This window comes from Monopterus albus, unplaced genomic scaffold, assembly GCF_001952655.1.
Source record: "Monopterus albus unplaced genomic scaffold, M_albus_1.0 scaffold5.1, whole genome shotgun sequence".
Classification (NCBI taxonomy): Eukaryota; Metazoa; Chordata; class Actinopteri; order Synbranchiformes; family Synbranchidae; genus Monopterus; species Monopterus albus.
In genome coordinates, this window is record NW_018127885.1 from 3,912,884 (window position 1) to 3,925,081 (window position 12,198).

Sequence of the window (12,198 nt, forward strand, 5' to 3'; positions counted from 1 at the left end):
GTTGCCGCTCTGCCTCTATATCATAGGCACAGTCTCACGAGAACATGCTGAATTGTTTACCGATGCAGGGAAAAATATGACTGATCAAAGCCCACACGGTGACAGCTGTCCCTCCCCCCACTGTGACAAATGGTAATGCAGAAACTAGAAATCAGCTGCAACTTTGTACAAACAGCAAGGTTGCCTTTTAAATTCAACTTTTATGACAAATTTTATAAATAATGCCCACAAAGCACTTAGACTTTTATAAAAGCCGATGCTCAAGCTGTAAGCTGTGTATATAGCAACCTGTTTGTCAGCCAAGGAGAGTTTCACCTCCAGACTGACCTCTGAACCTGCCATCCAGTGGAGAAGACATGAGCTGGCAGGCATTGCCAATGTCAGTGCCCAGAGCTGACTCCTTCTTTCTCACCGTCTGACTCATTCATTGGCGTTGTGGCCTCTTCTCCTTGCTTCCTCCAGTCACAGGGCTCTGAAAGACACATAGAGGATGAAGTGGGCCTATTAACCCTCCCCCCCGCTTGCTTCAACCTGCATAGCAACAGGCCAAATGAGCCACTGCTGTAAAACATACTGTATGGGCTTTTGTATATTTGCTTGAGTTCTGTCTTTCTGTGCATATAGTTTTATTAACAGAGTAAGAATTATGCTAAAGATGTGCTGTGGAGTTTTTGACAGCTATTGGCACTGTAGAGAAATGACTTTTTTGAGCTGTTCCCCATTGCATGTGCATGAGAACACTCATGCACACTGGAAGTTTGGGGCAGATGCTGTACACATTTCTGCTGACAGCAGAAGGTGGCTATTGCACATTGACAGCTGGTTCCAGTAACACACCATAACAGATAGCAATTTGGACAATAAAGGAAGCAAGAAGGTGACTGCTGCATGATTTAATCAATGCAGGTTTCGAAACAAATGAGCAGATTTTCACAAGTGCAGCAGTAAATGCATTAAAAATGTTATTTCAAGCCCCAAGGAAAATACTTTGTAGTGAGAAACTTCCAGTAAACAAAAATTCAACAAAGTCCAGTAAAAAAAAAATGGTTTGTTTGCACAGGAAATTCCCCAAGGTACAGAAAATACCACTCCTTAAATAGATTTGACTTTATGAAGCATTCAGATTAAATATGTTTACAACACTGGGGCAATAGACATTAACCAAGTATCAGAATATCTCTGCAACAAAAAAATAATTCAGCAAGTTGAGATTTTGGTGGCCTTCAATGTATTATTTGAGTAATTTAGTGATTATAGATTTATGCTCATTCATTTCTTTTATCTCTAACTGAAAATGTGAGGTTTAGAAGTGTTAGCCTTCACAGTCCCAGATCAGATGAATTGCTACTTGTTGACTTTATCAGTGAAGGAACCAGTGACATTGTGGTTTGTGTGGCCAACCATGGACATCAGCACACATTGATACTGAACCATGGACAACAGCACACATCGATACTGTACACATACCCTCATACAGACTCGAGTTTCTTTCACTTCCTCTCTCATAAACATTTAGCAAATCAAAAGGCTGCTGTAACTTCAAGTTCTCTGGTCAGGCCAGGGCAGATCGGTTAACACTTTGACTTTGAATTTTGAATTGTCTGTCACTTTTTTCACCTTCTTTTGCACCTTCTTTATTTAGATTAAATAATGTGTTTTGTCTGTTTGTCACCAGACCCCTTTTAAACGGTCTGAGAAGGTCTGGCTCATGTGTCTGTAATGGTCATGTAAGGTCTGAAAAAAGCCAGGAAAAAACTGCCTATTTCCTATTTCTTACTAATATAGTTTCCACTAAGTGCACCAGCTATGTTCCTCACATGGTCTAAGAACTTGTTTCACCCATCAAAACAAAGAGCCAGTTAACTGCTTAATACAGGCTTTTATAGCTGCCTTGTGGTTGCAACATCTTGACACCACTGCTCTTTAAAGGGCCATCAGCTCTTGCTGGCTTCCCTGTCATTTGATTGAAGTGTAAAATTAAGACAGGATTACAGGTTGTTTTCTTTTTGTGTAATGTCACACTTGGACAGAACAGAAGCTTTTGGCCGTGAGCACTGGAACATTGCTAGAGTTCCATTACAGGCTGCTGGCCCCTAGCTGATGGTCTCCCTTTTTATGCTCAGTAGAGTTGATATCAATTATGTATTTCTCTATGTTTATAGGAGGCTGAAGGGCTTATTTGATCCCCCCACTCTTTGACTTGTTTCCCTTCAAACATGTCTGAAACATTGTTATCGCCGGCCAGACGCCTTTTTCACAGAGAGTTATTGAATCGTGTCAGCTTGCCATCCCCTGAGTTTCAAATGCAAGCTGTAGAAAAATTAGCCATTGCTTCCGCATGACAAGTGGGATCTATTAGTGTGCTCTAGCCCCGCAAAGCATGAGCATCGAGTGGGCCGCTGGGGACCACGACTGGCTGTGCGCTCGTCAGCGTCAGGCTCCTGGGGCGTTAGACCAATGTTTTAGACAGGAGAAGCAGCAAGAACTGAAGTGGCTCATTCAGTGAGATGACATCCAAAGGGTGAGTGCTGTATGAGCAGTGGCAGCCCAGCTCCACCCCAGCCTCAGCCAGGTCTAAGATGAAGATCATTTAGATCCTTCTTTTTTGACATTTCATTTATATTCACTATAATTCTAAATGTATGCAAGACTGCTTAGGTTATCTTATTTATTAAAACACGTAATAAAAAACTACTTCCTTGGATAAAATATTGGAATTATTAGTAGACTCCATCACACAGCTTTATGGTGACACATACAGCCATAACAGGCTTCTTTTAGGCCACACTGTAGCACAGTAACAGCTTCATTAAACTTTCAGTGCCCTAAACTATCATCACCACTCTGCTGCACCTTTTATTCACTTAGCACATTTTGACATTTTATAACTGGAATAACTGGGGCCATTGTTGAAATGGTACCACGTGAAATGCTCTTAAAGTTAGCAAAGGTGTCCCACAAGGGTCTATTCTGGATCCTTTTTTCTTTACCCTATTGTTAAATAATGTAATGTACATTTTGATTGCATTATTTTACATGCCAACAGCTTATCACCCTTTTTTGCAATTCATTTTACAAATGCAATTCTGATTTTAAACTACCTGTTTAAATAAAGGACACTAACAAACACTGAGGTCAAAGTGCCCCCACCCTGCTCTGGGCCACTGGCTTAGTCATATGCTCAGGCCCAGTCACTGTTGCTGCTCAGCACATTAGCATTCAGAATGTTGTTTATTGTAGTATAAATTTTCAATGACTGCCTGCAGAGGATAGATTTTCAACCACCTTGTCATGCATGTTGATTTAACGTGGCTATAGGTCAGACACCGGCCTATACGCATAATTACCCGAGGCCTGCCACCTCAGTGACCTCCGACAGTGAGAGTCTGTTGAACAACAGGGTCTCCTTCTTCATCACGTGATCATCGTCAGTCAGCCATAACAATAGCTCAATGTAATTATGGGACATACTGGATATTTTACAGTTTTTGAATAAATATGTTTATGTTTTTTTTTCTTTACAGGTATCTCAGTTACAAAGAAGACACATACCTGTGAGTACAAAGATTTTTTTAATAGCTGAAGTTCTTATTTCAGTTGCACTACATCTTATTTGTGTCTGGGTTGACTTAGCTTCTCATTATATTGTAATCTTACTGGTATTGTAACAAATTAGTAACTTCAATCACATCTCTACTTTGCACTTTCAATGTTTTGCATTTCTTCATCCTCCATCCTGGAGAGAATATGATGATAACCCCAGAGAGGAAATTAAAATGCTTTGCAGTCTTATGACTGTTTGATAATCATGCACAGTTGAAGCAAACAGTGTGGTGAGGCACTACTTTGTTTCCTGCAAGGCCTTGCAGCTGAACAACACGGATGTGGTGTTGTGTGGTGGTTTGTAACCTTTGAGGGTGCATTAACTACCAGAGTTTGTATTCTTCAAGTATAGCTCATATCACTAAATTTGAAAGAGACTGTGTAGACATAGAAAGTGACACGTCTGGCATGTGAGAGCCAAAGCTTGTTGGTGCACTGCAACAATAGTACACAGGCTTTGCCTGCTCTAACCATCACTGTCTTTTCAATTTCAGTTTGCTCATGAAAAATTGATGAACAGTCAAACCTGTAGAAATCAATGATTTCCAAGAGATTTGCACTGTATTTTGACATGTTTGAAGTGCATTCGAAAAGGCATGTAGCAACACCTTTGTGTAGTGTATTGCAATGTGTCTGTGTGTGTACATCTATGCATGTGTGTTCATACCCCACTGAGTGAATGTAAGAAACTAGCCCTGAAGGCTATCCTTTCGCTCTGATCACTCTGATGAAACTTGTACAGAGGGAAGGCCAGAGGGCTTTTTTTGTAAGAAAAGTCAGAGTGATAGCCTGCATTTTGCCCTGTAAAACACTCCACCTCTTTCTTACATCAGACAGCGGGGCAAAGAACATGATCTTCTACTCTAGATAGCTCTACCTTACTCAAACAGCCCCGTCAAAACATCAGCATGATTGTGTGTTAAGCTATTTGCTTGTCTGGAGGGGCTATAGTATTTTTTTGATGTGTGTGTGGGTGTGCATGTCCATGTTTGTGATAGGATATCTTCAAGGTAGAACAGAAATGCTTTGACCCACCATCCATTGCTCCACTATCTTAATTAGTGCAGTGCTAAGCACCTCTACACAGGAAGGTGGCTCAAATCAAAGAGCATGATTTAGGAGTCTTAGGCTCAAAGCCCTGGGCAGAGACTGGACTATGCTGTCTCATTGCAATGAGAAAAATTCAAATCTTGTCCATGTGAGGAAATCAAAGTAAAGCCCTTTAACAAGTAGTTGATTGCTGTACCTCACAGACAGGAAGCAGCTGTGGAACTATGTCAGAGCCGTGTGTACAAGAAGACACTCAAGGGCCAGTTAATGGTCATTGAGCATGCGGAGGGAAGGTCTTTTTCGGAGAAGGCTATTATATTGCTGGTGGAGTAATAATGAGGGAGATCACTCTGCCTTACATGGTAATAGTCAGACCATAGATCTATTTCTGTTTCAAAGTGAAAACATTGGCTTCCACACTACGCCAGCTTGGCAGTCTTGCTGCAAGTGTGTGTGTTTGTATGTGTGTTTAGGAGGTTTTCCCAGTCCAACCCAGACCACAGGGATGGTCCATGTCTCTGACTAACTCCTCACTCTGCCTGAGTGATCAAACTGCTGGAAGCTCCCCGCCATGCCAGTCCCCTCATCAATATAAATTACAGGGGCAGCTGTTCACTGGCGGACTCCACTCCTCTCCACTCCTCTCCTCTCCACTCCTCTCCTCTCTTTCTTTCCTCTACTTCCCTCTCCCATTCACCCAACTGGACTAATCATTGAGCCATCAGAAGGTGAAGTATTCTAGATGAAAACAGATACTTATATCATTGCTCCAAACATTGTGCTGTGCTCTCCCTTTTCAGGACTTACATAGATTTACTGTCTGAGGCAGCAGCCTTCCTACTTTCTCTCTGCCTCCCGCTCTTTCTTTATTCCCCATAAGGGGCAGCCCCATGCTTCTACCACAGGGCTCTAATTCTCAGCAAGAAGCAGCTGTGGTTTTCATATGTCCCTGACAGTTTGGTCTGTTATATGGACTTTCCATCACAGTTGCTGTATCTCTAACACCACCTGTGTCAAAAACGGGTGACAATGAAAGATCAGATCTTAAAGATAAGATAAGATAAGATAAGATCTTACATTTTATATTGTAGTTAGATTTTTTTGTTTTGTCTTACTTTGATGGTGGACACTAGATATGTGCTGTTACCTTCTTCTACCTCAGCAGGGATGCATTGCTGTGAGATGAGTTTCTGTTTGGACCTGTTGAAAGAGATGGTGTGGAGCAGAGGATCAGATGCAGCAGCTGATTACACTGAGATTAGACGTCTCACCTCTAATCTGCCATCAGCAGTCTGGGGCTCTGTCTCATGGCTCAAATAGCAGAAAGCTAACTAACACACACACAGGTTGCATAGCCAGGATGCTTTTCCTCAAACACAGCAGATCTCCTGATCACCTAGAGCTAATCCTTTCTCTCTCTCGCAGCTCTGTGTATAATATACTGATTGTCAGCTGCCTGATACACAAGTGTTTGTTTGCATTTCTACATTAAGTTGTGAACTTTTTACAGACTGCTTTGCAAATTATTAGATAAAGCATACAAGTTAAATAGCAGTTTAAATAGCATTTTATAATAAAGTCCAGTTCAGCAATGCCTGAAACTGCCTACCATAAGACATTATTTTGCCAGTTCCCATAATAATCTGTAGTACTGTATATATCTAGTGTGTGTCTGATTCTTGATTGGGAATAGAGTGGCCAGAGGGAGGCAGTAGTACAAATGTATCTCTGGGAAATGAGAAAAGGAGACAGACGAGGCTTCCGTTCTTCAGTCTTGCAGATACACCATAGAGAGCCCCAGTTTTCTTCACACCATATTTATCTCCATTGTGGTGACAAACTCCTTACACTGATTGAGAAACATGACCTTGCTCCTGCATCTTCATATATTTGCTAGCAGCATGTATTGAGTTTGTCTTCATCAGAGATCTGTACTCATATAATACAGCCAATCTGTTTTAAAGGAACCAGATGATGTTGATTCCTCTGCGCTGCTTTAGAAAAACAGAGTGCAGAGTTACAACAAAATTAGATCAGTCATTGAGACTAACTCAAAGTTATAAAGTCAGAGTCTGTAGATTTCATGGCTTTGTGCATTTGAAATTTCCCTTGTAAATGTAGTCTGGTGTATGTTTGGGAAAATATGCTAACAGCGTTATTTATCCCAATAGTGTTCTCTGTGTTCAAATGGCGCAGTGACAGCTTTTACCCTTGTAAAGCATCTGTTTTACCTCTAAATGACATGGCAGATTTCACTTGCATTTCTGAGGTGTAGAATGCTAATACACTGGCTCTGTGAGTTGAGATGTTTCAGTTAATCAAACATGAGATTTATGGTCCTTAATAGTGCTGTACATTGCCAATTTAGGAGAATAATATGTCCCAGTTGCTGTCTAATTTTGCTTGGCAACAGGCGCACTCCTGTGGAATCGCCCGGGGCAGTGTGAGTTGTCTCTGCATAGCTCAGTGTTCCATGCTCAGTGGTTGTTTGAAGGTATTTCATCACATTGTTGCCTTGATTCAGCTCTGTGGGGATTTGTTAGTTGCGCTCATGTGGGAAGTGCATCCAGTACATTGTTAAGCTAGGGCTGATAATGAAGATCAGCCAGCCAGAGTCCCCTGAGCTACGTGGAGAGAGATACTCTAGTGAGACTCACAGCACAGACATAATGGAGCAGGACGAGCATGCACAGTGACACACACAGACGCAGAGGACTCAGCGCAAAGCATACAACACTGAACTGTGCTGTGATGTATTAGAGTAAAAAACACAGTTCAGTAGCACATACAGTACAGTAGATTATTATCAAATACATTATACTCTGTTGTTTTTACTAAACAGTATTTTAGATTTGTAAAATTGACATTAGAATTTCAAGTTTAAACATTAGTTGAGCAATATTGCAATCGCTGTAATGTTATCGCCTTTCTGTTAGAACTGAAATTGACGAAGCAGGGGACAACTAGGCACAGCCACTCTTTCTGTAGAAAATTGTTTGATTCTCAGCATGGCACTCGAAGTCGTTGTTTCCTCTTCTCCCACAGCAACACTGAACGCTTAAACTGACAGTCTGTTTTCCCCTCTGTACTATAGGTTATGTTTCATCTTACTCTATTTGTTTGTTCCACAAAGAGTATTTTCTTTTTGGACATTTTGGTTTAATCTATAATAGATGGCCATTTTTTTTCTGAAATAGGTCAGTGTAATCACAACAGTGAGGGATGGACAGTCTCTGTAAAAGGGAAATCAATAGAGCTATCTATTTGTCATAAACCAGGCCAGCATGATTTTTCTCCATTTTTCCTCTCCCGCCTTACTTTTTCCTCTCCAACACAATATGGCAGGTCCTCATTTTTCAGTAAAAGCATTATGTCTGCCATTTTGTAAAACTGCAAATGGCCTTTGTACATGCACTTTCTTTGCATAAGTTTCTATCAGTGAGGACACTCTTTTTAATCGCCTCCTGGGGGCCCAGGGTGTTTTATAAGGAGGAGAGTGGTGGGAGGAGCTGTAGGGGTGCACAACAGCTTTTTGTGGAGATGGGGCAGCTCGCTTTTGTTGGCTCTTAATCTGGTTCTTCTCTTGGTGCCGGCTCTTTTAGAGAATTTGAGCCGGAGCAAAGAGAGGCCTCCGCAGCGTTTCGTCACCCTTCCCCTTTTGTGTCTCACCAGAACTGAAAAGGTTGTCTTGAAGTGTTGTCAAACTAGAAAACAAGAGTAAGTGACATGTGACAAGGACACAATGCTTGGATGGGCCAGCCAGAGTAAGTGGCCCCATCTGCTGTGAGCGATTTCTCTTCTGCCGGCTGCCTGCTGCCTCAGGTGAAAGGGGCCGGGGAGTGAGGGTTGTGTTGAGATGGTGGTGTCTGCCAGGCGAAGCAGTTGGCATGGCTGGGAGGGCAAAGCTGGCCTCACACTCACTGCGACACACAGGCAACAAGCTTTTGTGCAAGCGCAGGTTATCCGTCACTCACCTGGTTACCGATGCCTCATCTCTTTTCCGTGGTGTACACATACATTCAGAACAGGACAGGAGAGTCATTCATGGAGAGCGACTGAGGCGGAGGTCACAGAGCTCCTCCAGATATGATCCTGACTAATGCTGATGGGGAAGCTTTAAGATGGGGGTCATAATTAAATGTCCTTGTGCTTCTTAGTTGCAGCTGAACACAGACTCTCCTCCTCTGAACTTATCCTGACCGCGATGCATACACTCACGGTCTTCACTTCTCACTGAAGTGCACTTTGAAACAAATTATACTAACCTGAAGTGGAGCAAAAAAAAAAAAAATCTATGATCAGAAACATTCCATTATGGGTTTTCTTTAGGATATGAAAACTCTGATGTAATATCATGCATGAATAAAGGTGGGTAAAATTAACATATATATAATTTAATTCCTGAATTATTCAGAAAAATTTTGTTGAAGAAACCATGCAATGAGTAAGATGTCCCAGATAATATCATTCTTTTGAAATATCTTCTAAGTACCATTTCAAGATCAATAATAATTGTCACAGTGCATCAATGAAAAAAAAGGTAGACTTGACTGTTTGCATACCAAGCATCTAATGTTTATTGAAAGTGAATTAGATCAATTTGAAGTGATGATTTTGCCTTTACAAAAAATGGCATTCTGCTCAGAAACTAAGTCGATATGAGAAGAAAGCAGACGTGCTCACAAAACTTTCGGTGATATCACACACACTGACATTTGTGCTGATCGCATTGTGCGCATTTTGTTGAATCTGCTTTATTAGAGAAACGCTGTTTTCCGCTGTTGCTATTAATTTGTTTCTGTGTGTGCTGTGCGAGAACAGAGAGTTGTGGTTAACCCATTGTGAAGTTAGCCGTCATCATTAAGATTCTACAGATAACAGGCATGCGGATTTCTACTGCTCAGCATTATGGGATCCCAGACATCAAAGGCAGGTTTTCATTCTACAGCGTCTGCAGCGCAGTGAAGAGGGCGAAAACAGACGAGGAGCTATGGAGTCAGGAAAATAATACAGATTTGGAAAATAGAGGAGACCATGTATACTGCATGTACCTGCACGTGAGTCAGGTGGCATAGTGCTCTATATGCGATTGGTGCCTCAGAGGCTCCCTCTTGCATAGTTAGCTCCTTGCTAAATTGCTGTGCTCTCTGTTTAAGGGGCACAGTGCTTAATAACACCATGGCTGACTGTAGCTTGGTTCAACTAAAGATCAAGTTCATTTCTCACTATGGTCATTAAAGTGTAGGTCTGTGTAATTCAAATCAGTTTTCATACTGCATTTCTTCCTCTCTCTTACTTGTCAGCTCCTAGTTTCTTGTAGCCTTTCTTCTTTTATATCTTTTAAAAGTAAAGATATTTGTCAGATTTATTTTGTCTTTGTTCAAATCTCGTAATAGTATTTCCAGTTTCGTTACACCGATATTACAGTGAGGTTCTTCTTAATTCAGATTACCTTTGCTTTCAAAGTGGTGCCATTATGCTTTTGCCATTACATCATAGTGAGCTGTTCCACAGTACTGAATGTACAAGAGAGAGAAATGTGCTGTTCTCCAGTATTGTGCTGGATTACAGAATCAAGGTCGACTTGCAAGACACAGAGCAGCATTATCCCTTAATCCTGTGTTTTGGTTTCAAATAGCCTTTTTAAACATAATCTTCACAAGTAAAATGACAAATATAAATACTGAGGTAGGTATTTAAATGTGCATTAGCTTCAATGTTAAGGTCAAAGGCTTATGCTGACTTAATAGTGGCTCTATATTTTGTGAAAGAACAGACAATCATGTGTTTTCCTCTTATTTTGTTGCGGCTGTATTACAGAAGACTACAGAGTATTGTGATGAAATTCCCTCAGGCGGTTTTAGATGGATAAGTCTGGGAACTTTTCATCCAAACTATGAGTCATTTCTTGCTTGTTTTTCAATGTCTTTTTTGTTTAGACACTGTAATATTTTAAACAAATATATTATTTCCATCTCACTTTAACGTTTACCCTATGTTTTTTAGCCTGCTATACTTGGGTACTGAGAGGACAGGTTTCACTGAGTCAACAGATATAGTGAGTATACTAGTTACAGCACTGAGGCGGTGGCTCCTCTTGACCAGGCTGGTTTTAGTATGTCCGTCAGGCTCAGCTGTGGCAGAGCTGGAGGAAACTTAAAGGTGCTGTGAAAGACTAAAAGTGGGCCAGCTGCTGCTGCTTCTTGTTGACCTACCTTGTTCAGAGGGTCCAGGTACAGACTGATGACAGGACACCTCCTCAGTGGACCACATTACTAATGTGTGAGGGTGCAAGAGGAGCACACCTAGTGATGAATCACTTCCCTGTGCCCATGGCATCCTCATAAGTCAAGAGTAAAAGTATTGAGAGTGCACTCAGTAAGAGAGCTCCTTCGTCCAGTCCGCCATAGAGAAACTCCATCTGGTGGAAGAGGGGAAGGGGGGAGACCAAGTGGTGCACATCGCACATAGCCTGAAGATCTCCCTCAGTCTTGAGGAAAACATCAGTCCCTCCGGTGGGACAGTTGTTTTTATCAAGCTCATAAAGCGTAAGAAAAGTTACTTTCATGCTTGAATAGAGCTACTTATTAATAAATGAGAGCGGTCTACATTGTGTTGAACTGGGTTACTTCACCAGACCATCTGCATTACCTGAAGTCAAGGAGAGAACATTAAATATGTGTTGGTTTAAGCTAAGGCCATTTACTTCTGAGGGTTCTGGCACTGCAGTCACAGCAAAGGCAGTGCCTAGTGTTTCACTTTGGTGTTTCAGGAGAGAAAATAATAGTGAAATTATTTAGACTAAAAGAGGAAATGTTTAGTAATTTGGAGCATTAAAATAGTTTTTTTTTAAATTGAAAACCCATTTATTTGCTCAGATCTTGTATATCATCTTGTTTCTCTGGTTTGTTCTTTTCTTCTAAATTTATAAGCAAGAAGATTAACTAGTTTAGTTTACATGCCTGCCTGCCCTCAGAGCTGATGCTGGGCTATATTGGTGATGTTGGGGGAGTGTGTAAATTTGATGCTAGGTAATACATCACACACTCTAGGGGGTCTCCCCGGTATGCTCTTCAATAATGAAGTTCATTCGTTAACTTCTCCCTCAAAGGCCAAGTTTCCCCGCTGCCCTTTTCAACAGCCATTGCAACTCTTACAAGAGTTACCTCACCAAGAGAATCATCATGCTTTTTCCCCATGACAGGCTCACTGGTTGCCTTTACAGGGCATGAAGAATAAGCAGTCCATTACCAATCCCTCATGCCTGGTTATAGTCATAATTATCACAGGGAAAATTACCGGCTTGGTTTGGTTTTCAGTAGAGGGGCTGCACCTTCCTAATCACCTCCTTCGTCCCTCCTGCCGTCCTCATGCCATGGAGATGGAGCTGGTTTTGTGAGAGTCTTGCCAGTTCATTAGAATTCACAGGGTTCCACCTCCCTGCCTAGCCAGGCTAAGCTTCTCACACAGGCTGCCATGCCTGCTATAATCTCCCGGCCTCGTTCTCTTTCGTGCCTTCTCTCTCTCTGTCCCTCTCCTTTCTGT

The 12,198-nt window shown here is 41.6% G+C and overlaps 1 protein-coding gene across 1 annotated transcript in view; it reads left to right on the plus strand.

The window, feature by feature from the left end:
* The window catches only part of roraa (RAR-related orphan receptor A, paralog a), a 167,657-nt gene that overhangs the window by 102,123 nt on the left and 53,336 nt on the right, over positions 1–12,198 (plus strand). Inside the window, exon 2 of the mRNA XM_020612748.1 lies at positions 3,525–3,554. Coding sequence (XP_020468404.1) covers positions 3,525–3,554 — 30 coding nt within the window. The remainder of the gene's footprint in view (positions 1–3,524; positions 3,555–12,198) is intronic.